At 37.0% G+C, this 24,963-nt stretch overlaps 2 protein-coding genes across 2 annotated transcripts; one reads left to right on the forward strand and one right to left on the reverse strand.

Moving 5' to 3' along the window:
* Positions 1–352: 352 nt before the first annotated feature.
* On the reverse strand, positions 353–2,781 carry LOC114363721 (asparagine-rich protein). Its single transcript, XM_028319529.1, has 3 exons — positions 2,561–2,781; positions 1,664–1,925; positions 353–748 (listed from the first exon to the last, which is right to left on the reverse strand). Exons 1-3 carry the CDS (start codon positions 2,578–2,580, stop codon positions 593–595), a joined length of 438 nt encoding a protein of 145 aa, XP_028175330.1. The 5' UTR covers positions 2,581–2,781; the 3' UTR covers positions 353–592.
* Positions 2,782–3,153: 372 nt separating this feature from the next.
* On the forward strand, positions 3,154–23,666 carry Hpr1 (THO complex 1-like protein Hpr1). Its single transcript, XM_028319532.1, has 10 exons — positions 3,154–3,336; positions 3,415–4,092; positions 4,212–4,474; positions 4,775–4,947; positions 17,490–17,619; positions 18,806–18,891; positions 19,764–19,921; positions 21,032–21,130; positions 23,322–23,358; positions 23,470–23,666. The coding sequence occupies exons 1-10, from the start codon at positions 3,292–3,294 to the stop codon at positions 23,664–23,666; spliced, it is 1,866 nt and encodes a 621-aa protein (XP_028175333.1). The 5' UTR covers positions 3,154–3,291.
* Positions 23,667–24,963: the final 1,297 nt, after the last annotated feature.

Below are 24,963 nucleotides of genomic sequence, written 5' to 3' on the forward strand. Positions count from 1 at the left end.
GTCATAATTAGGCATTTTTTTACCTAAAATAATGATGATATTGATGCTTTTTTTTCCGTTCCTCTAAATCTGCCGGTGTGTGTAGTTCTTGACACCCAAAGTAGCCAAAAAGTTCGCAACACGTCTTTGTTACAATCGGAATAAGGTTGTGTTATCCACTTTTTGGTCACTATGGGTGTCACAAACTATTTGATGCTGACTGTACATGCAGTAAAAACTCAACAGTATGCAGTTTTTATCAAATAATGAGGGTTTTCGCGAATGAAAAATCCGCCAGATGGAAATACGTAGACGCGAGGTCCAAATGCTGCATGATTGGTTATTTTTGACATGACATTGACAGATATGTCAAAATCCACCAGTCACGCAGCAGTCAGACCCCACATCCACGCCCCGCCATCTAGCGGATCTTTCATTCGCGAAAACCGTCATTGCCATGTTACTATTAGGCTAGAATAATAACAAGCCCCCAAACAAATAGCAGAATGAAATACTTAACCAAAATAAAAAACACCAAAAGAAATAATACGGTCATCAATGAAAATTTAAACGAACGGTATGAAACATTGTACCACGGTTGTTTAATCGGGAACTAAGACCGGTGTTTATTGCGGTTTATGGTCTGCAGAAGGCGGCGAGCCCACCACTCCTCCAGGTTGAACGGTCTGAAGTTGGCTAACTGACGGGGACCCATCACTTCCTGGTAGTATTTCGCGTCGTCACCACCTCGTTCTAGATCCCTTGTCACCTGGAATTTGATGATATTCAGTTGAAAATGCTGAATGGACTTTAACATACATATTTGTACATAAATATTTAATTTCTATAGACTATAGGTACTATAAGTTTCTTTTTCTGTTTTGGATATTCTACCACAAGTATTTATTTACTTTAAAGAAATCCTCGATTGCAATATAGAAATGAAAAAACACCTGGTTATGAATAAAGAAATTTGAATTTGAATTTTTTTTCTAAATATTTTATTCTGCTCATATAATTGAGGAGGTTAGGAACAAAAGGTGACATTTACGTATCAGCTTCATTTTTTTTATGTTTTTTTTCTTACTTGGAAGGATAAATTCTATCATTATCTGCAAGACATTGGTTCTGAAGGTGCTTAATTTCATAGAAAAATCAACTTGAACTACTGCTTTTGAAACAAAAAGTTACATTTTAATTCAATCTCAATAGTGATTTGTACATAATAATCAAAAAGTGTCATTTCCTTTGTAAATATTTCTGAGGCTTTTAAGGTCGGATCAAAACGGGTACATTATTTCTTAAAAAATAACGATTTGCCCAAAATAAATTATGACGACAGGTCGAATCGATATGTTTAATCGAATAACCTTATTATATACCTTGTAATCTATGTCTATGTTTAACTAAATTTTAAAACATACATGAAAACTTTTAATACCTTGTAGTCTATGTCTTATTAACCCATAATATTAAAAACAAAAAAAAAACAAAACACATAAAGTTCAACAAAAATATTTATTTTCTTAATTTATTCATATAATTAAAAAGTGTAAATGTCACTTTCTGTTCCTAACCTCCTCAATTGTTTTGCCTTTGTGTAAAACATAAGAAGTCACATAGAGACTTAATTTATCTAACAAAGCTATTAAGTAGGTATGCAGTAAAAGTGCAAGATTATCACCTTATTCCAAGATTCATAAATGTAATTGATGAGATCGTCGTGCTGGTTAGTGTTATTGTTGTTATTGTGGGCGCTGACTTGTGGAGACGGCATCGGTGGGCTGAGACGTGCTCCGTTGTGGCCGTTGCTGTTGTGTCCATGTCCGTGTCCATGTCCATGCCCGTTACCATTGTGACCGTTACCGTTGTGCCCGTTGCCATTGTGACGTTTGCTTCCACCCATATGGGGCAACGATCTCGGGCCACTATTCACATAGCTTGATCTGGAATTCACATGAAAATGGTTGCTTGTTTACATACTTATTATTGTTTCATAGATTAAAATGAATAAAATTCTTTTGTTTATTAAATTTTTTTTTTTTTATATCATGAAGACAAAGAAAGCCAGGAAATAAAATTGTTATAAAGTTGAAAATACTCATCACCAAATTGGAACAAAATAAAAAGAAGGTCAGTTACCAAGTTATCTCAGCTATTGTGCAAATTATGTACTATTACAATCTGTATAAGATATCGATGTCTTGTTCGCGTGGCACGATAACGCGGCACTAGTCCATAACAACAACAAGAACAAAACGTTATTCCAATCAATGTAAACACACGATTTCTCTCGAAAACCAACATTATTTACTCAAGTGGCGGATTAGGTACATAAACACGCTATCTCCAATGTATGAAACAAATAACGGGAACAAAATGCGTTATCATTCGACCACAAAGAAACAAAAAATCGAACTGCATATCGCGATTATTATAAGATTGCCAATGTAAAACGTTTTGTAAACTAGGTTAGAAAAAATGATCTTTACTCTGCAATGTGCTTCCATTTAATTTTAAAAATAAACACGGATTAGCTCGTGAAAGTGCGATCATGTTAGCGAAAGGAAAAGCAACGTACCTCATATTGTTTCGGTCCATGTTTCAAAATAGCACACTATTTTAACCTCCTATGCTAAATTCTATGAGTAATCCTTATGTGAAACTAATTAATGCTAAGCCTAAGCTCTAATACATTTCGAAATAAAGGAGTTAATGTAAAAAAATCTGTAAATAACAATACGATTCTAAAGATAAATAGTCGAGACGCCACACAACACGACAGACATGACAGATAACTGTCAAAAAGCAATCAGCTGCACTCGTGTGAATTCAAGATGTATTCTGATTGGCTAAATTATCTAGGACGCGCAGCATTGACCAATCAAACTAAAGGATTTTTTAATGCACTAGCAATAAGATTTCAAATGTTACTTTTCTTAGAATAGACTCAATGACAAAGCAGCTTATACAGCGTATTTGTGTGTTTTGAATCCGGAACTCTATTCGAATTTTGTTATTAATGAGAGTTTTTTATCTTTTAATAAATTTCTTTCAATAAATTAGTGACATGATGTTTGCTTACTAATATTGTAGTTACATTTAGCGGAAATAATAAAATTGTTTAATTATATTATTATGCATGCGTAGAATGAAATACTGATCAATGTCAAAAAGTCAAACATAAAAAAAAACGCTTTGGTTGGTTTGGTTTGGAGATTTTCGATTTATTTCGGTATGTTAATCGAAAAAGCAATTTAACGGAGTATTCTGAATTATAGATAAGAAAGACTTCTATGTGTTTGCTCAAACATGTCTGAAAAACTTGGCTTTGAAGAGCTTCGAGCAAAATATAAAGTGAGTAAAAATTATAACCAAACATTTATTTTAACTTGCATCTTCTGTGTGCTTAAACTTACTGTCTTGATGTTTCAGGATGTTCTATCCAAAGCATTTGCCACCAATAATATTGACCTGCTGGATTCCTTCACAAAAAACACCAGTGAAGTGGACAGGAAAGCTGCCATGGATCAGGCATTTAGAGATAAGTTATTAGAACTGCTGGTTGAAGAACCTAACACTTTAGAAAACTATGTCTGTTTCTGTATAGAGTCGTGTAGACGGCAGATGGTAACTCCTACGATGCCAGTCGTCTTGCTGGGAGACATATTTGATGCCCTCACCTTGAACAAATGTGAGAAGATGTTTACTTATGTAGAAAATGGTGTAAATATTTGGAAAGAAGAATTGTTCTTTGTAGCATGTAAGAATAATCTGCTCAGAATGTGCAATGACTTATTGAGACGTTTATCGAGATCCCAAAACACTGTCTTTTGTGGTAGAATCTTGCTATTCTTGGCAAAGTTTTTCCCATTCTCGGAGCGCTCTGGACTTAATATTGTGTCCGAATTCAACCTTGAGAATGTGACGGAGTTTGGGGGAGATAGTACAAGTACACTTAAAGATTCGCTGGACGAAGAAATGGTTGTGGACACTGAGCAAAACAAGCTGAACATAGATTACAACTTGTATTGTAGATTCTGGAGTCTGCAAGATTTCTTCAGGAACCCAAATACTTGTTACAATAAAATACAGTGGAAAACATTTGTTGCAGTAAGTTTTATTTTTGAACTCTGTTAGCTACCAACAGAGTTAAAGTATGTTCATGTACTTGCTTATTTTCATGATAAATAACCTTGTAAAACTTATACTGATTATTCTAAACCTTACAGCATTCAGGCAGTGTCCTCTCAGCATTTGCATCGTACAAGTTAGAAGCTATCGAACTACAGAAGGCTAAACTGTACAGACTGAAGACTGTAGGCGGTGACGTGGAAATGTCAGAGTCAAGCAAGGAACAGCATTACTTTGCAAAGTTCCTCACCAACCAGAAGCTGTTGGAACTTCAGCTGTCCGACTCGAACTTCCGAAGATGTGTTCTGATACAGTTCCTGATACTTTTCCAGTATTTGACGTGTACAGTAAAGTTCAAAATGTAAGAAATATTACTCTTTTTCTTGTCTCATACTAAACTAATTCATAAAATTTAAATCCAATTCTGTGAAAAATTTTACATAAAGTTAACCCGAAAAGATAGTATTTGATACAGGGTGTTACTATTTATAAAAACAGAAGAACTAAATAATAAAAATTGTTTATATTCTGTAATTTGATGCCTATAGTTAAAGCTTTGTAATAAATCTAAGAGCCCTGTAAAATATCCAAGGATATATTAAATTATACATACTTGTTATTTCTTTATCAGCACTATTTAACAGTCTGTCTTTGCTTCCAGGGAGTCTCAAGAGCTAAAAAGCGAACAGCTGGATTGGGTCAAAGACACGACATCCCAGGTGTACAAACTGCTAGGAGAGACGCCACCAGACGGCGCTCGATTCGCGGATTGTGTCAAACGCATCCTCCGCCGCGAGGAGCATTGGAACACCTGGAAGAATGATGGATGTCCAGGTGAGATCTACTTACACTAGATCAGTCTTTCCCAAAGTGGGCGATAACGCCCCCTTGTGGGCGCTGCAGGCTTAAAGGGGGGCGGTAAGAGACCCAGAAAAAAAAATGGGACATTGTGTAGAGGCTTGGGAGGCGTCATTTACTAGGAGGACTCTTAGACACCGACTGAGCACTCGACACTCTACTACAAATGGGGGCGCTAAAAAGAATTTATTCTCAAAGTGGGCAGTAGACAAAATAAGTTTGGGAACCGCTGCACTAGATTATTGGTTCCCAAAGTGGGGGGCGCAAAGACCTTTAAAGGGGGGCGAGGGTCATCTTTAAGAAACCCGCGACTGCTGAGAGAATGCATTCCAGACTGCTTGATACGACCAATAAATAATCTTGACTGGAGGAGGGGGGCCACGGAATTTTTTGTATGGTCGAAAGGGGGCGTGTCTCAAATAAGTTTGGGAACCAATGCACTAGAGTTACTATGGCTACCGAACTGGTGAGCGCAAAAATTTTATAAAAAAAAATAAAACCGACTCCAAAAAACCTACACTAAAAAGTAGAAAAATAATTACTAATTTCCTACTTATTTATTAGGACAAATTAATATTTATGTAGGTATACCATGATTGATACTTTTGGAGTCGGTGCCAAGATTATGAAACATGTAAAGTTTGCCTGCACCAACTCCAAAAGTATCAATCATGGTATACCTACATAAATATTAATTCGTCCTAATAAATAACTAGGAAATTAGTAATTATTTTTCTACTTTTTAGTGTAGNGATGAAGAAGTTTTGTTCAAGTCTGTATTGGCAAAATATTTTAGCAAAGGCATTAAATAAGATCCTTGATGCGCCAGTGTAGTTTTGCTTAAATGGTGAATATCGTCTTGCTGCGTATGATAATTGTAATGTCCGTCGATAAAAGCAAAGTTGAATCCTTGAATGTTTCCCTGTTCTCTAAAAACAGTTAAATCAGTATCATTTGGCAGCATTTTATAGATGCTGTACATTAATGAGTTAGAAACGGGATAAGCTGTTTTTGCCTTCGAAAATTCTTGAACAAGTGCTTGATTGCCTTTGTTTGTTTCCATTAACATATAACTTGGTCCCGAAGTTCCTCTGGCTTCAAAGTTTAAAACTAAACCAACGTCTTTTGCCCATGGATGTTTGTTTACAAAAAGTGCAGCACCATTTAAACCCAATTCTTCAGCATCTGAAAAAAGAATAATAATATCATTTTTTTGAGGCTGTTTAGCGTATAAGAAAGCACGAATTCCTTCTAAAATTGTAGCTACGCCGGATGCATCATCACTTGCGCCTTTTGAGAAAGAGTGCGGAGCACTGTCGTAATGCGATAAAAGTAAAAGTGCTTTAGTATTATTAGTACCCTTGATACGGGCTAAAATGTTTTTTGATTTTACTAAAAGACCTTTGTCGTTTAGTGTAAAACCTTCTTGAACACTAGTTTCTAAACCAATGCGATTAAGCTCAAGTTTAAGATAGTTTGCTACTAATTCATGATTTGTTGACCCAACATAATGTGGTTTCTGAGCGATAATCTGCACTTGGTTGAAGGCTCTTTCAGTCGAAAAATCAGCGAGTGCTTCATCATTTTTTGACAGCCATTGCGGCATCATAGCGGCATAAATAATGCCTAATAGGGTTAAAATGCAGACTACTGCCAGAATTGAGGCTGGGTTTTTTTTCATGATGAGTATTAAACTAAATTTCTTTTTTAACAAGCATATAATAATCATTGTCCAAAGAGCGATATCCTTGGTCGTATAGGAAATAGTAGGTATTTCCTGTTTTGGTCAGCAAGATATTGGTAAAGAAATCAAAATCAAAGCCTTTATTAATCATTTTATCTTTTGTTGCTTTTGATTTCCCATCAGTATTTAACTCAGACAAAATACGGTAATTTTTTCGTAATTTATTGTTTACATTACGCATATAATTGTTACTGTCTTTATTTATTTTATTGTTGTAGGCATTTCGGCAGCTGTCTGAGCAGAATTTTTTGTCTTCTCTGCCAACAAGTTTTTCTGAACATTCGAGGCATGTTTTCATTAATTTATTTTTTTAGTTTCATACANATCTAAGGCGGTTTCTGACAATGTCCTTTACTTTCTCCTGAACAAACAAAGCCAAAAGGAATAAAATTCGTTTGCGAATGAACGACCTTGACTGTCAGCGAAAAAGTTAGATACAGCTTGATAATATCACCCTATTGTGGGGTATTAAACCACAAAGATTTAGGATTAGGGACTTGGTTATTTCTATAAATAAAAATAAGTAAGTAAGAAAGTATAAAGCAAGCATGCATCGCAATATTCAATTATTAAAATTATTATCTTCTTCTATCTATCCCAACTAATATTATAAATGCGAAAGTAACTCTGTCTGTCTGTCTGTCTGTCTGTCTGTCTGTCTGTCTGTCTGTTACGCTTTCCCGCTTAAACCTCGCAACCGATTTTGATGAAATTTGGCATAGAGATAGTTTGAGTCCCGGGAAAGAACATAGGATAGTTTTTATCCCGATTTTTGAAACAGGGACGCGCGCGATAAAGTTTTTCTGTGACAGACAAAATTCCACGCGGGCGAAGCCGCGGGCGGAAAGCTAGTCTATATATAAAAGAAAGTCGTGTTAGTTACTCCACTTATAACTCAAGAACGGCTGAACCGATTTAGCTGAAAATTGTTAGGGAGGTAGTTTAGAGCCAGGAGAAGTTCTTCAGATACTTTTTATCCCGTTTGAAATAAAAAAAAAAGTCTGCTTATTTATTGCCATTAAGGCGGAACAAAGTTCGCCGGGTCAGCTAGTTACATAATTACATAATATTCTTATAATTGAGATTTCTACTTGTTGGAAACTTGAAACTGAAACTATTCAGTCGTGTTGAGTGAATAAATTGGAAGATGCGACATTTTATACTGAAGTCCATTTAAGCCCAAAGTTAGAACAAAAATCTGATTTAGATATTTTAAATAAAAGTTGCATGAAAAAAATACTTGAATAAGTGCTTTTAATTGTAAACTTTACTTATTTATTTTCTTTGTTTACAGGATAAACACTACCTCTGCATAATGGCTTCAGACTCGCCCGATCAGAACCTGACCCAGTACTTCAGTTTATGCAACGACTTCATACACGCGGCCCGGCTACGAGATGGGAACGTGCTTATTCACTGGTTAGTAAACAGAAAGTAGAAAAGGGGCATCGAATTAATTTATCCAAGGGCCGATTTTTCAATCGTCAGATATCTTTTAACTGAAGAATAAACCTTGTCATTTTGACATATAGATGACCTACGCTGAACTGTCCCACCAAACTCAATGACAGGGGGGCGCTACCATCATTCAACTATAGTTCCAAAATACTGAACTGTCCTATGCATGACATTGACAGTGGGGCGCCACCGTCAATACCGGATCGCTGGTTCCGATTTTTACCATGTTTGAAACCATATAGTTGAACGATGGTAGCGCCCCCCTGTCATTGAGTTTGGTGGGACAGTTCAGCGTGGGTCATCTATAGGTATAATATGGTTTCCAGCATGGCAAAAATCGGAACCAGCGAGCGTCATGGATAGGACAGTTCAGTATTTTGGAACCATATTTCCCATACTGAAACTGTCAATGTGCCAAAATTAATCCTCAGTTAAAAGTTATCCGACGATTGAAAAATCAGCCCTAAGGCATAAAGTGTGTACTTCCTCGACATAGGTAACTTCTATGCCACATAATAGCCTCAGCAATAGTTCATGACACGGACACCCAAAATGGCCAAAAACTTTATAAAACAACCTTATGATTCATTAAAGATGCGTTGTGAACTTTTTGGTTAGGTACTTTGGGTATCACGAACTATTTGACGCTGACTGTACGTCAACTCCATCGTAATCTTTGCGTATATCAACAGCTTATCGTCTTTCGATGTTAGTTGACATTTCTTTTGTACTTCGTCAGCTGTACCTATCTCAGTATACGCTAAGCCTAAAATATCGCATTTATTCTACGTGTACCTAAAGTACTACTTAAATGGGAATAGCGAAATGGAACCAAGCGTAACAAATGGTGCTATATTTTTCCCGAGCCGCCACTCAAGCTTTTTTCTTACAAATGTAAACGTCGTTTAGAAATGTAAACAAAAACGTTATTTTTCTCTCCGTAAACACATTACTCGTAATATGCCTACGCATGCATAGCACATTCTGTCATTTAATCAAAAAATATCCTTTCATGTTTGTTATAAGCACAATAAGGGAGCCTTTTATGAACAAAAGCAAGTCATTGTACTAGACTGGGTCCATACATTCATAATAACAGTCAGAGAGAGTTGTATCACACTTAACTCCCTTGGGGTTGACCGAGCTTGCTAACCGCGAGCCGAACGAACGTAGTTATCTTGTTGAGTAGCGTACCCATGATGTGTGACGCGTATTATAACATCACAATTTGTGCTCTTGTTATATTTCTAACCGAAGTAACTGAATGCCTACAATATAATTTATTTATATGGTGATAGTTTAGCCACATAAAAGTTTGAAGACGGGAATCAACATCATCCATGTGGATAGACGGCTGAAGTCCACTGGTGTTACAAAATATCTCTACTAAAGTATTCCCTTATTTCTAAAATAATACTTTCCATTCTACAATCAAAACAATCTATCAATCACATACTTAACATAATCCTTAACATCCATTCATTTCACATTCCTTTTCCACATCGTTCATTCGAATGTAACTAATGCACTCTATTGTTACAAAAGCTTTTTAATACATTCGTACTTTCAATTTACCAAAACTATTCAAAATCTGATTTCTAATTTCTCTCTCGTAATACAAAAAATAAATCCATCTATCTCATCAATAGTTTTCTAAAGTAAATCTTTCTGTAGTATTAGGAACCCACTATAAAACAAAACTTGATAACTATCAAACAAAATCATTCTACGTATTTAGCTTGTTCCAAATATGTTAACGTTTAAGATTTCATTAAACAACTAATTCTAAAGAACTGATAAAATGATGTCAGGCAAACAAGTTATTATGTTACAATATCTGTTGTTCATTGCTTTCCCACTAAGGTATAGCTTCATATTACTTTCTGATGAACGTCGCTAACCAAAAATGCTGATGCGGTTACACGTGCAGTCTTGTAAGTAGGTAATGCAATTATTGCGCAATACGTCTATCTAAAGTTGTGAACTATGTGAATAAACAAATAATTATAAAATCGAAAAATCCTCTATAACATACATTGCAATATTTAAAATGTGTTACAAGATAAAAGTCTCAAAAAATATTTTATGTGAAATATTAACACTGTCAATCAAATTAATAAGAAAGTTACTATTAAAGTTTCTGAATATAAGTCAAAATAAGTATTCAAGTTATGGAATACTTTTTATTATTACAAATAAGTTTTCTTTAATAAAAGTTTAGGTTTTATTCGAAATATATACTGATTTTTTTTTTGAAAAATACTTTAACAATAGTACAGGCTCGTAATCATAAATGATGTTAATAATTTAAATGTCCTATTATGTAAAATAAAGTGATACAGTAAATGAAAACTATGTAATATACTGTAGCTACGAATTTAATAAAAATGAGAATTTAATTAAATTTCAAGGGTAATATCTAATCCTGTTGATAATTATTATATGAGACAAAATTAAATATTATCTCGAAAAATTTGAAATTAACAAATAAAATATAAAGTGTTAAAGAATTTACAGGCATTTGTCTAGCTGTAATTGTCGTGATTTATGTACTCTTTATTTATTAGTAAAAACAAAATACTGTTAAAGTCGAAATTATAAAATAATCTATTATTGTAAATAAAACGTTACAGACGTGTTAAAAATTAAATTGAAAAAAAAAATCGGACGAGTTAAAATGTTGAACAATGATAATCATAATAATTATTTACATTGATTTTTAGATAAATCATGATAAACTGAACAAAGTTAATAAACGCTGTATTTAGAGTAAATTACACTTACTTTTTTTTTTAAATAGTCATTCGTTAAAATATCAAGTAGTTTACCTATATCAAATCGATACAATTTATTAAATTAAAAAAATAGGATAAAAATGTAAATTTCATTCAAATAGAATATTTAAAGTTGTGAAATGAAAAGTTGACTGGTAGAAATTGCTCAATATAGTGCATTGAGCTTGAAAAGATTCTTGTAAATTACAACTAAATCTCTGCTATCGTAAATAAGTCAAAGAGTTATTTGAATTTACTAAAAAAAATAAGTACGTTTTTGTACATTTATAACAAAAATAAGAAATAAAATTGAAGAATTAAAACTGTTTGAAATTTCAATTCAAAATATGATGTTTAACTTTAAATTTATCGTCTTGAAAAATACAAATAATGCTATGCACATAAAATATTTTTATCAGTTATTTGGCACAGAAATAATGAAATTTAAAACCAACTAACGAAACAGTACAATGACTACGAAGGAATTCGCTGACGAATGTGAACCGCAAATAGCTCGACACTTACTTAGGTACTTCGATAAAATTAATTTCTAATAGTTGAAATTACGATTTGAAAAATGCTTAACCTTGATTAATGTATAAAATTCTTTGCCATTAATAAATCAAAACAGAAAATTATGTAATAAAATATTCACAAGACAGCACATTTTAAAATATAAAACTTAATTGATTTTTATAGATTCTACATAAATATTTATTGTTACCACTGAAAATGACAACGAATATTTAAAAAATATGTGAAATGAATAATTTCAAATACCAATTCTAGTGATATTAAATCTTCAATTAAAACTCTTTTAATTAAGCAAACAAAATTCATTACAATGAATAATTAATAGATAAAGTCTTTAACCAATTTCTTTTAAAAGTATTGAAATTTATATTTCATGAAGTAAACTGCAAATTAATATAAAATATTTATAAATGTGTTAATAATGTTATAATTTTGGACATTATTCAGACTTCAAAATTACTTACTTAATTTGACCCTTCTACGTTAAATTCTTATTTTCTAAAAAAATACACAAATTACACAGTGGCCACATGTGAATTACAAAATTAGTTATTTAAGTATTCAAAATGTAAATATTTTTCATTTTATATAGGTATTCAAAACAATGTCAAAATTCCAAGAAATGCATAATGTAGTACTTGCTAATTCTTTCATCTCCTTAACCTCCTTAACGCGAGCTTCATCACCCGGCGGCATCAGGAACCTTGACACGAACTCTCCCAGCAGCCAGCAATTAACCAACATCTGACTCGAACTCTCCCAGCGCCCTGCACATCACCAAACCTCCATCTGGCACCATCTACGCCCGGCAGCCAGCATTTCCATTTCCATTTCCGTTTCCGTTTTCATTTTCATTATCTTTTGTCTTCTGACACATTATGACATCTTCTTTATTTCTCTGAAGTTCCTTCACTTTTTCTTCAAATTCACTTCTTATTCCGATTTTTCACTGATTTTACTTCATTTTAGTCCATTTACATAAAAAACACCAATTAGAATTTTAACTTATTATTTTATTGCACAGCACTGCCCTAAGGCAGCACTGGCAGGGTCGCCATGTAATGTGGGGACCGGGAGTTGACAATAAAAGAGTGTATACTGTGCGATGCGAGTATATTGTGTGTGTCAGTTTACGCAGCAACGTCAAATATATAGGTTTGGCGCGTACACATACTACAGTTCAGCCAATATTTTGTCCTTAGCATAATATGCTACGTCATGTAAAAATATTAAGATCTTCAATGTCAGGCGATTAAATCTCATCATTTCAGATGCTGCTGTTCCATAATTGCAGTCAAGTATAATAACTCTATTAAACCCCATGAGTGGTCCCACGTGTGTATAAATAAAATAAACTGCAGTAGCATTTAGTCTTACTTAACCAAGCTGTAGCATATCCCTTTAATAATTACTGATCAGTTTCTCTTGTCGGACAGCTTGGCGGGCATGTCCCGCAGCGTGACGGTGGCGGTGGCGTACATCATGTCAGTCACAACGCTGACATGGCGGGAGGCGCTGAAGGTGGTGAGGGCAGGACGAGCGGTCGCCAACCCCAACCTTGGGTTCCAGAGACAGCTGCAGGAGTTTGAGACTTATAAGCTGGTTGAGGTAAGCATTTGAGGTGGTTTTCCTTTGATTAGTTCTTCAGAACTCTAGCCACACTTTCAGATGTTAGGTCGCTGAATGGCGCGAGACGCTGAAGGTGGTGCGCGCCGGACGAGCACTCGCCAACCCTAAACCTTGGGTTCCAGAGGCAGCTGCAGGAATTTGAGACTTATAAGCTGGTCGAGGTACGCATTTGAGGTGGTGTTCCTTTGATTAGTTCTTCAGAACTCTAGTCACTCCTTTGGATGTCAGTCGCTTGACGCCGCTGACAGAGTCTCGCGGTGCTGAAGGTGTACAAGCTGGTGGAATTGCGTTCAAACACTTTAGGTATAGACAAATAAAAAAGACAGTTAATTGAGTACCCTGGTTTGTCAGAATGCTGCTGCTGCATCAAAATTCCAAGAAAAAAAAGGGTTCAATAAAAATTACCTACCTTCTGTCTGCAGGAAAGAAGAAGACTAAAAGAGAGGTATCCATCGCTGGCGCTAGCCGACCGAGACCTCTCCGAGTGCAGAGTGATGCTGGACTCTTACCAAACCATGCTAAGCGAACGAACCATCTGCGAGGGAAAATGCGCCATGGGCCGACAATGTCCTACCGGTAACGTGTATTAAGTAAGGCTGGATTCACACACTCGATGAGGTAATGATGAGGCAGTTCTAAGACATAAGAGATTCTTCAAACGAGTGTGTGGAACCGGCTTAGCATTTGCTTGATTCTCTTCTGTGAAGTGGGTAGTTCTGAAAGTGCGTGCATGCTTGATTCACCAGGACATGTTAAGGGCGCCGACAGTCCCCGATCGACGCGCGCTGTCTCTGCGGGATCTCCTCGGTAAAAACAAAAGAGAGAAGCTTTATTTACGCTTTGTTTGTTAGATGTAGCCAGCTCATGTTACAACGAAAGGCGCTGGATAATAATTAATTTATCTATTATTAGTTTTCGTGCATCTGCAATGCTGTAAAGAAAGACTTTTAACCAATCATCTTTGTAAATATTTTCAGTCCTGAAGTCTTTCTAAATGACTTAATCAGATACCTTCAGCTCTGAACCTTTCAAGCGAATCCGATAATCATTCTTCTTCTTATCTGATCAATTATATTATTCAAAATTTAGATAAAGAAAACCAACAGCCTAAGCCTCTTTCGTTGTCGACTTTTCATCCATCAACAGATTTTATCACTCGAGGCCAAGCAGTATCTGAAAGTACAGCAAGATACTTGTACACCATCGCATACGTATGTATTTATAATTATGTGTATGTTTCTAATTATATGATAATAATTATTGTAAATTACAGTCATGGACAAATGAAAGACCTTTAATTTAGAGACTCTACAAATTTTTTCATGACTGGTATTCATTTAGCACTGTTGGGTTGGGTCAGCTTGCTAGGTTGGGTATTGTATTGCAATAAGAAACATAGTTAATTGTCACTTACACACATGCACATTTACAGTACCTGTGAGTATTTTCGCTATACAAATCTCATGACACTTTTGCTTGATAACACATATCTATCGATTCACATGCTTTATAAATAAATATATTTTATCTTATAGATTTACCTGTACAAAGTCTACTCGCATTATATTTTTCAATACTAAATCAATACAAAAGGTAAACATATTTTGCATGGTTGATACATACAGAAAAACAATGGTAGGTACGAAATAAAGCATCCAAGTAAAAGCCCTTTCACGGCAACAAATCGGCAGAATTTTTCATCTCCTGCGATTTCGTTATTTTTCCTCTTTTCGTTATTTACGAGACAATTGTAACCCAGTTTTTTTCTATTTTTCTTTCGGATTGTATTTGCCTTGAACTACTTAGTTGCATGAATAACAATGAATACGAATTGAACTATGTTATCAATGTACTATAGACAAGCCATTGTAAATCAGTATTTAAAACTTGGCGAAGAGGTTTCAATGTAGATGTGCATTTTGTAGATATCCGTAGATTTCTCAGTCACTTCTATTTAAAACCGATCTAATTTATAGATTTTGAGTCCATATTTTATAATAAGTAATAACTATCGTGTATTCTAACAACAAACAAAGCTTTAAATTAAAGACAAACTTACACAAATTCCTCAACAACAAAACTCTTCATAACTTACACAACGACATAAAGTTTACATTGCCCCACATCACAAAACGGTGCACGTGCCTTAAAATTGGGTTACACTAAATTCAGAAGGGAAACTTTCTTGAAATTCGTGACATTTAAGTATCCCCATGACAGTAGATATGCTATTGAAAGTTCTAAGTTGACTCGGATGTGTCCAATAGTGCTTCAGGCTGTGACAATGGCAGCAGAGACAAAATAATGGTTGTGAGAGTTGGAGCAACTGAAATTCCCGTCACGTCTCTTGTATTTAGTTTCACTCAGGTGTATTCTTGGAGAAACTAAATCGAATAATGCATAATAACATCTGCATCAACTCAAATATCTAAAATGGTGTATTTATTTTATCAAAAATATTTTTATTTATTAATTGGCAGTTTTATTTTATTTTATACATTTTAGAAGTGTGTGTGTTGAATTCGTGAACCTTAGATCAGTCGCGAATTACATGCTCGTATTACAAAATTATTAAACCTAGTGTAAATGTATGAGTAAAGGCAGCTTGCTTCCGTTTGATTATAGTCATTGATTAATTTGAGCTAGACAAGGTTTGAAAAAAAAATCCAAACATAAGACTAAGATCTACTTAGGTACTTACTTATCTAGAGGTGATACAATTTTGTATAATGCTTACAATAACATTGTTACTTAATATTTATGGTTTTACCATTTGTCACGCCAGGAGTGTGCAGAACAGGGTCGAAGCGTCAGCCTCGAGCTCGCAAGCCATCAAACGCGTCCACAGTGGGTGACGTCAGCGGTGGCCTCAAGAGATCGCCGTCGACACTGTCCACCACCTCCACTGCCTCAGGGTACAGGCCTCGGTCCTCGCCCGCCGGCCTCTACAGCTATACTGGTGGTGAGCTCTAGTCTTCTTACCGTTCTTAGTAAGCCATCAAACGCGTCAGCAGTGAGTGACGTCAGCGGAGGCCTCAAGAGATCTCAATCCACACTGCTTCAATCAATCAACCACCTTCAATGCTTCAGGGTACAAGCTATTCTTCGTTAGTGGTGACGTAAGACCACGTGTCACCGCTCCTCGCGCGTCTGCCATATGCCACAATCTTAGGTGGAAGAATGAATGAAGCGTAGTATCATAATTATGTGAACTTTCATACTGTAATATCTTAGAGAAACAGAAGTGTTCAACTGTTTTAAATATTGTATTTCTTCACAGCGTATTCATTAATTTCAAGAATGAGGGTCAAGTAAAATAACTCGACCCTTATTCACGTCACATAACTTCACGGTTTTCAAAACAACAATGCACTTAAGAAAAAGCTATGTCTATTGTTGTAAGAAAACGTCTAGAAATATGATCGCCATTGTGATACAAAATGATACCCACGCCAAACACGCACTTAATATCGCCTTGTATCTTTACTTTAAATTAAATTACACATTGAATTTTGTGAGAGTATAATTTTTGGGATTCCAAAATAGGTAGGTACTTGCTAGGTATTGAATTTTAAAGTTTATTATGTACTATCGGGGACTCTTCCGCCTGACCACTTTGTAGAAATTTTGGGTCCATATTGGCTCACCTAAAGTTATTTACCCGAAATTGTTCTTCTCAACGATTTTAAATCCGAATGATCACTCTTCCTAAAATTTTTCATCCTAAAGTTTTCATTCATACTATTTGTAGTGCTACTGGTGATGTTCATAACACTCATGTTTCCGNAAAAAAAAAACTATAAAGCAAACAGATGGACTGGGTAAGACACCACCGCCCAGCGGTGTACTCAAAAAATGCTATCCGAAGGTTCGAATGTAGCCATCCCTCTCACACTAAGCGAGATGCCGGGATGAGCGACGGCGACAGATGCTTTGACAACTCCGCGGTGTACTAAATGCTAGGAGAGACGCCGCCAGACGGCACTCGCTTCGCGGATTGTGTCAAACGCATCCTCCGCCGCGAGGAAAACTGGAACACCTGGAAGAATGATGGATGTCCAGGTAAAGTCTTTAAACTGGAGGTACTTGGGCTGTACTGGTGAACGCAAATACAGTAGCAGTACAGCTTAGCTTACGCCAATACAAGTAATGACAAAGTTACCATGCTACCAGCTTACTCCACTGTAAATAAAGTAAGGTCCTACTGTTACTCTTATAATTCGCTAGGGGGCGTCTAATTACGTAAGACGTTTAGGGGGGAGCAAGTTAAGAAAAACCTTAACAAATGTCACGTAGGAGGAAGGGCCCCTCCCTTTCTCCTACGTGACATTTGTCGGCAAATATCTCGTAATTTTTTTCAGCAAGATATTTTGTTTCAGAGTTCCAAAAACCCAAGCCCCCAGTCCAGACTGACTCATCGGATGACATCAAGAAGGCGAAGAAACGCCGCCGTCCGGTCGGCGACATTATCAAGGAGTATGAAGGGCAGCAAAAATTCTTTATGGGAAAGTATGTGTTAAATCACGCCCGTATTCACAAACGACGGCTTAAGTGAAGCAGCAAATTTTAACGTTGAATAGAGCTCTGTGATTGGTTTGTGTGGCCTCATAGTAATGTTTGTGAATACGGGCTTAGTGTGCTTACCATGAGTTTACGTTAGGTGTGGTCGCTGGGTCCATATTGGCTCACCTAAAGTTATTTACCCGAAATTGTTCTTCCTAACGATTTTAAATCCGAATGATCACTCTTCCTAAAATTTTTCATCCTAATGTTTTCATTCATACTATTTGTAGTGCTACCGGCGATGTTCATAACACTCATGTTTCCGAAAATTGTAATTAATAATATCATTTATGTAAATATATTTAAACTCCTACTGTTTTTTATCATAACACTTTTATCCCTAAACTATAAATACTACGTACAGAAGTAGGTACGTTCTTCGCGAATGNATAACACTCATGTTTCCGAAAATTTTAATTAATAATATCATTAATGTAAATATATTTAAACTCCTACTGTTTTTTATCATAACACTTTTATCCCTAAACATATAAGTACTACGTACAGAAGGTTTTCTTCGCGAAGGTAACGTAAGGTCACAGTTCTAACCTAACCTAAACCAATAATTATTATGATTAGGACCGATTCGTTTTTGGAACTTGACTGAAGTATACGTGTTAATGCCAACAAACTTGAACTTTAATATATCGTCAAAGAAAGAAATCTAAACAAAAAAGATATGACTTTGAATAATAGTGTAAAATATGGTTATGTTTAGAAAATCTAGGAGAACAAATAAAAGTATAATAGATGTTTATTGCTAATGACATTATGAAGTTGAATGATTCGGAATTATGAACATTAGAGACAGAGTAGTTAGGAATTGTGATTGTTAGGATGAAAAATTTTAGGAACAACATTTTCGGACTTCCAATTTTCGGAGTTGAAAATTTAGGTGAACTTTGGCGCACCCGTGCTCGCTAGCTGCTAGATTGCGTCAAAAAAGTATGAAGATTTTAGTTCTTTAAAGTAGCCACTAGGGGCGCTGTACAATTTGTCATGCATGTAATGTTTTTTTTTTACGCAGTCACTAGTGAGCACACCTAACGTAAACAGAACTCATGGTAAGCACACTGCTCAAAATTGATGAGAGAATATACAGAGGCAATAAAATAAAATGTTTTCTTTCCAGCAATGAACTTACAAAGCTGTGGAATCTATGCCCAGATAACTTATCCGCCTGTCGCACCAAAGAAAGAGACTTCATGCCGTCATTAGGTGAGTTGATTTTTTTTTAAGTTTCCATTCTCCAATAATTCTAAAGCACAACTTTTTTAAGAAGACACTTCTTTCTTGTCCTAAGAACTTAATTCATTTTTAATTACCTGTAAATTAGGATTTTTGTTTGCATTTTAATTGAAAAAAGTAGTTTCATTGAGCTGACAAAATTGTGACGTCACATGCTAGTATTGCCGTACAAAATCTATGGGAGAGTCTCGTTTTGACCGTTATAAAAAGTACGTCAATTGATTGGTGGTGTCAAATACCCTATTACGTTCTTCCTTAGAGTCCTACATGCTAAGTGGAGCTGGTACGGGCGGCAAGCGAACTAACAGCGGCGGGTGGCGCCGCTCGCTGCACTTCTTTATTTACTTATATTAGTGTAATCTGTGTGATGACAGACAGAGACAAAAAGATCGAACTCTTTTCTCTGTCGCGGCGCGAACCGCCGCCTTAGTATCGCGTTTAAGTCTGCACTGCACAAGCATGAACCTAAACGGACAGCCCCGGCTCGATTGATGCAGACCGTCCTATTTGCATTCGGTCCCATATGATCTACATCAAGCCGGCCCCGACTAATGACCTAATAATGATGGTGGTGAAGACGATAATGATGATGGTTTCTCCTTCCTTCGAGTCGTACATGCTAAGTGGAGCCGGGATGGGCGGCAAGCGTACTGCGGCGGGTGGGGCTGGCCCGCCGCTCGCCACACTTCTTTATTTACTTGTCCTAGTGGAATCTGTGTTAATTTCAGTCTTTTGTCTATCGCGACGCGAACCGCCGCCATAAGTGTCTCAGGCTTAAGTCTCTTCAGAAGCATATCGGCCGGGCCCGGCTAGTGATGATTCTTCTTTCCTTTCTTCCTTAGAGTCGTATATGCTAAGTGGAGCGGGCACTGGCGGTAAACGAACTAACTGCGGCGGGTGGGGCTGGCGCGCGCTTCGTCTACTGGCGCGTCGCTCGCCGCACTTCTTCGTGCACACAAACAACCCTATTGGACGCCTGCCCGACTATCTGGATGACATGGTGAGTGTTACAGAGACGTACAGGGAGCTTAGTGCGAGTTTACATCGAACTTACTCAGTAGTGAGCGCGTTAGCAAAATGTATTAAAAATTTCAGTTCTTGGACGTTGCCGCTAGGGGCGCTGTATAATCCGTCATACATTTAATGTCTTTTACGCGCTCGCTAGTGAGGACGTTTCATGTAAACTCACACTCAGCCCACTGGAGCCTTAGGCGAATATCACACTGCACCGCGCTCCGCCGCGGTCCGCGTGGCGACATATAACGAATCCCGCGCGCAAACGCGTTGTCAGTGTGTTGTGCCGCGCGTGTTTTCTATACAAACTGAGGTACTTGCATATAATGATTAAATCTGTCGTCCCGCGTACCGCGGCGGAGCGCGGTGTAGTGTGATAATCGCCTTAGTGCGAGTTTACATCAAACGTCTTCGCTAGCGACTACGTAAAAAATTACATTCAATGTATGACGGATTACAGCGTCTCTAGCGGAGAAGAAGACTTTTAGGAATTAAAATATTCATAGATTTTTGACGTACTCGCTAGTGACGACGTTCAATGCAAACTCGCACTAAGCACCGAGCGAAATAGTGATGGGAAGCGCAGTTGCAGGCTGTATCTGTTCATAGACGCGGAGCCAAGCAAGAAAGTATGCGGAGTGGAACGAAAAATAATGCGAAGTGATTTAAAAAGTATGCGGAGCAGGTGTTTGGACTGTTTTTTCCATACCGGAGCTAAGCCGCGAGCACGCTACGAGTCATTTGATTTTCCCACTTGTATCTCCGCTCCGCTTCCTGATTTCAATTTTTGAACTAACACGCAATTTCGCTCATCGCTCCGCTTCCGTGAACCGGTAGCCTAATGAGAGCTAGCACTTACGAGTTGGCGCCACTGCTGAGTTACAAAACTTGACTCTACAATGCGCCACCCTAGTAAATGCAAAATGCAATAGTCCCCTTATACACCGCTTTGGCGCTAATCAATTGACTAGACTCCAGTCCATTTGCGATTGACATAACTTACTTTACATGCCTACTTTACCTCTTACATTTCTATCCTGGCCACGGGCGATTGACAAATCCTTACTTTACATATCTAATTATTAATTGTTTCAAGGTGGACCGCGTGACGCGAGAAGTGGCAGCGAATGCCGCAGCAGCGAACAGCACCAACGGCGACTCGTCAAGTCTCTCCAGCGACAAGAATGCCAAACAGGTATGCGAGTAAATAGAATAGAATGGATTTATGTATCAGAAAACAGTTGTAATATACCTACCATCACAAAATAGTAAAAGTAGGCTAGATGACAAAATTTCAATTATTTGTCCGTCACAGACATTTAGAAAATATTACTCATATTTAATTATTTTCTTTCATAATTAAATAATAACAGTGCTACATCGAGTTGTTATGACGCGATACGTCACGCTTGAGTAGATTTTTTACTCAAAAGTGACGTCACGCGACATTTCAACTCAATATAATACCAGGCCTGTTCATCTCCGTGAGTTTACATCGAAAACAAAACACGCACGATGGCCCACCTACAGGATACTATTCGACAAGGCCTCACATACGAGCGAACATTGACTCACGCACGCGTATTCTTGTGTATGATGGAAGAAAATAAAGAAAATGGTGTACTAAATACTGTGCAGTATTTTACTGCCTAAATAATAATAAAAACACAGACACATTTTTTTCTTTTAAGTTGCCTCAAGATACTGAGAGGTAAATATAAGTAGTTAATATTATTCATGATAATTCATGCTAAATCATGTATTTCCTCCGCCATTTTCCGCAGTTTGGCACCTCACGTAACATCATTTTACCGAAGTCAGACCTATAGCTTCGGCGCAGTGCCGATCACTGACGTTTGTCAACAAAATGGTGCTTGACTCTTGAGACAAGCTAAATTACANTGCGTAATATGGATAACCTTGAAGTGTCATACGGATCATCTTACGTGAAAAAGACTATAATGTATTTTTCGAATAGAAATACTAAGGGTTCGGACAATATTTTCATTGATTAATGTTTCCGACAAAGGTTGTCAAATTGACTGACATGTTTATCGTATGGTACAGTCCACTATGAAAATTAGCTGTAGTCTGTTTCAACTACCTATTTTAAAGTTTTTTGTTACTTTCTAAGTTTTGAATTTTATGGAATTGGGAANTACAATCACACACCAAACGAAATAACAACCCAAGAGGTGTACCTAATTGTATATTTTAGGCTTCCTATTTTTAGGCCCGAGTTGACGGAGTCCAAATACAAAGTTGAAGGTATCGAAAATCCGTTACTTTTATATTTAGATTATATTAATAGGTAGCACTTTGTATTCTAACTTTTAATTCTTCAGTCGACATCTGTTTTAGCTTCCTGATGAATGTACCAATATATTGTCCGTAGCTTTAATTTGGCAGCATCCATTGGAAAGATACTAATTGCCTCTGTAGCCTTTGTTGCGGTACGACGCGGGACGCTTTATTTGACCTAAGTCCAAACAAGCCGGGAAGAAAATAAACTGCCAGTTAGGATGAAATAGTGTGCTAGTGCAGTTAATTGCATTGTCTTTGCAGCCTAATTTTGTGAGCCTAATACTGACGTCATCACTTTAAAACTAGTATTATTCTGTGGTTTAACCTAGGTAGATTACCGTACCTGAAAAGCCCATGCTTAAAAAATACATAATAAGTAGGTAAGTAATAGTATTACTTACTTGATAACGTTTAAGACTTCTCCTTCGTACTACTAATTTTATTCCGTACTTCAGTATCAGTCTGTATCAGCGTAGTCTGACCTAGATCTACGTATTGAATTTTATATTTTAAACTGATGAAAGTCGAAGGGTCATCACTTACCTACAGAATGTAGAAATAACGAAAGTAGTCCGTGAAAAGTCTTCAGCTTAGTAAAACTGGCTTTTTACGAGTGCCGGCCGTGTTTCATTTAGGTTGAGTGACGGCAGTCAATTGTAACGGCTGTTTTACCAGTTTTTAGCACGCTTTTAGATCGTTTCCCTACTGCGTATTGCGGTATCAACATCCAAATACTGACTGGAAACAGATAAGTGTACTCGTATGTTAGAAAATATCATGGTAATAACCTAAACCGTCTGCCCATTAATGTGTGAGACAGTTGAAGATCAGCGCAATGCGATCTGTTCAATCGATTTGATGTGAGATTGACGTGACATTTTCAGTGTGACGTCACAACCAAGACGCATAATAAACGGCTGGTTTTTGTCGAACCATTTAGTTTCTATCCTATAGATCAGCAACCACCAATGGAACTTCGGTCTATTCAGTTCTATTTTATGAGGTTCCGCTAAAACTCACGCGGGTCTATATCAAAAATATATGAGTAGCACATGCGTGACATGCGTGTGACGTGTTTCCAGTTTTCCACGCACGCGGCGGGAGGAGCGCGCACGCCTCGTAAGGGAATTCCCACATAACATCTGTGAGCATTCCCATGCATCAATATAAGGCGGGTTTTGCACCCGCGCAAGATTTAGCGTAGGCTCTTAATCTTTCATTGTCTTCCAGCTCCATCTCGACCGTCCCGTTCTGCGTCTGGGCTAAGCGTGACCCGGGTGACGGACCCGATCGGCGGCGGCACAGCAATGGCCGTCGGCGGCACGGAATACTCCCGGCGGCGCGCCGCCTCTGCGCCGGCCACGCCGGCTCTTTCGCCCGCCTCCTCGCCACCTGGGTCACCGCATAGAGGACCACACAATAGGTAGGTCACTTTTTGATGGGATCTCAAACTCAAGGCATTTAATTAGGCACCCGGCAGAGTAGGGACCTAGAAGGTAACACAAGGAAGAGGTCCACAGAATAGGTAGGTAATTTTTAGATGGAATCTTGGACTTTGATGGCATTGACTTAGAAGGTTACACAAGGAAGGCACATGTTCGTGCAAAGCTCATATCTGGACAAAAAAGGCACATGTCCGCTTAAAGGAAAATGACATCCAGAAGGACCTTACGGCACATAAATACTTGTTGTTTTCACCACGCGATATGAAGAAAGCTTCGATGCCAAGGTACCTACACACGATATCACATCAAACTAAACACAAAGGCATTTTATACCTAAGTTGTGATAGGGCTTGCTACAAAATTTTAATAGTCTTGTGTTGTCGACTGTACCTAATTATAAATTGCACTCACTTACCGTACTTATTTTAGCTAAGTAGGTACTTCAGTTAGAACGTAATGTCCCAAACCTGCTCGCCACAGTTATTTCCCTAATTTTCCAACCATACTGCGCTATTAGAAGGTTAAATAGTCTCATTTACTGGCTGGATAAAAACATCGTTAGTGAGTGAATTGCAACATAAAAAAGGGATTTTATTTTGCAGTCTCCCGAGATTAGTACGGTCCCATTAATTAAATTGACCCTCCTGCATTGAATGAGAAATTCCGACGTTAACCTTTTTACCGAAATAAATTCTTCGTGATAAAAATTAACTCAGGCTGGTTCCAGACAATTTCACAACAATTTTTTTTTCTTTTAATATGTAGGTTAGGTCGATCTTTAGTATTCAGATTTGATGACGTTGCATTATTTTTTGTTTGTAGCTTGCGGATTGATCACAAAAATAAAATCTATAACGATAAACCGATTCTAATATAAGGTATCGAATGTTTAGTTCTATATCCACTGTAGAGCATGGTAACCATTGACCATGGGAACTATTGTAGGTACGTATCTATAAGTTGACATTCAATTTTATATTCGGGTGTGGCGAACAAAATTAATGGTCATTTACGGCTCGCAACTAAATATTTTGGGCACGCCCCAATAAGTACGAGTCCCTATTTGTCACATACTTGCTACACTGCAACAATGAAAGTCACTAAACATTAGTGCTTAGTGTTACAAGTTATGACTGATACTGTAAAATAATTTTAATTAAAACATTTTTCTGGAAAAGATGGCGTTGATACCTACTTATAAGCTAGCATGCTTGTATTACGGACTCCACTACTCTACATGCAATGCAAATCACTGATTAATTCATAAAACGCTTGTAAA

The sequence above is a fragment of the Ostrinia furnacalis genome, unplaced genomic scaffold, assembly GCF_004193835.3.
Source record: "Ostrinia furnacalis isolate ACB-3 unplaced genomic scaffold, ASM419383v2 OfSCF7244, whole genome shotgun sequence".
Classification (NCBI taxonomy): Eukaryota; Metazoa; Arthropoda; class Insecta; order Lepidoptera; family Crambidae; genus Ostrinia; species Ostrinia furnacalis.

Excerpts from the sequence above, each read along its gene's own strand:
- LOC114363721 (XM_028319529.1), bottom strand. The coding sequence starts at position 2,580 with ATGGACCGAAACAATATGAG. Across the intron at positions 1,926-2,560 it reads ATGGACCGAAACAATATGAG|ATCAAGCTATGTGAATAGTG; the intron begins GTACGTTGCTTT and ends TGTGAATTCCAG. Across the intron at positions 749-1,663 it reads TTTATGAATCTTGGAATAAG|GTGACAAGGGATCTAGAACG; the intron begins GTGATAATCTTG and ends ATCAAATTCCAG.
- Hpr1 (XM_028319532.1), top strand. The coding sequence starts at position 3,292 with ATGTCTGAAAAACTTGGCTTTGAAGAGCTTCGAGCAAAATATAAA. Across the intron at positions 3,337-3,414 it reads AGCTTCGAGCAAAATATAAA|GATGTTCTATCCAAAGCATT; the intron begins GTGAGTAAAAAT and ends TTGATGTTTCAG. Across the intron at positions 19,922-21,031 it reads CCGACTATCTGGATGACATG|GTGGACCGCGTGACGCGAGA; the intron begins GTGAGTGTTACA and ends AATTGTTTCAAG.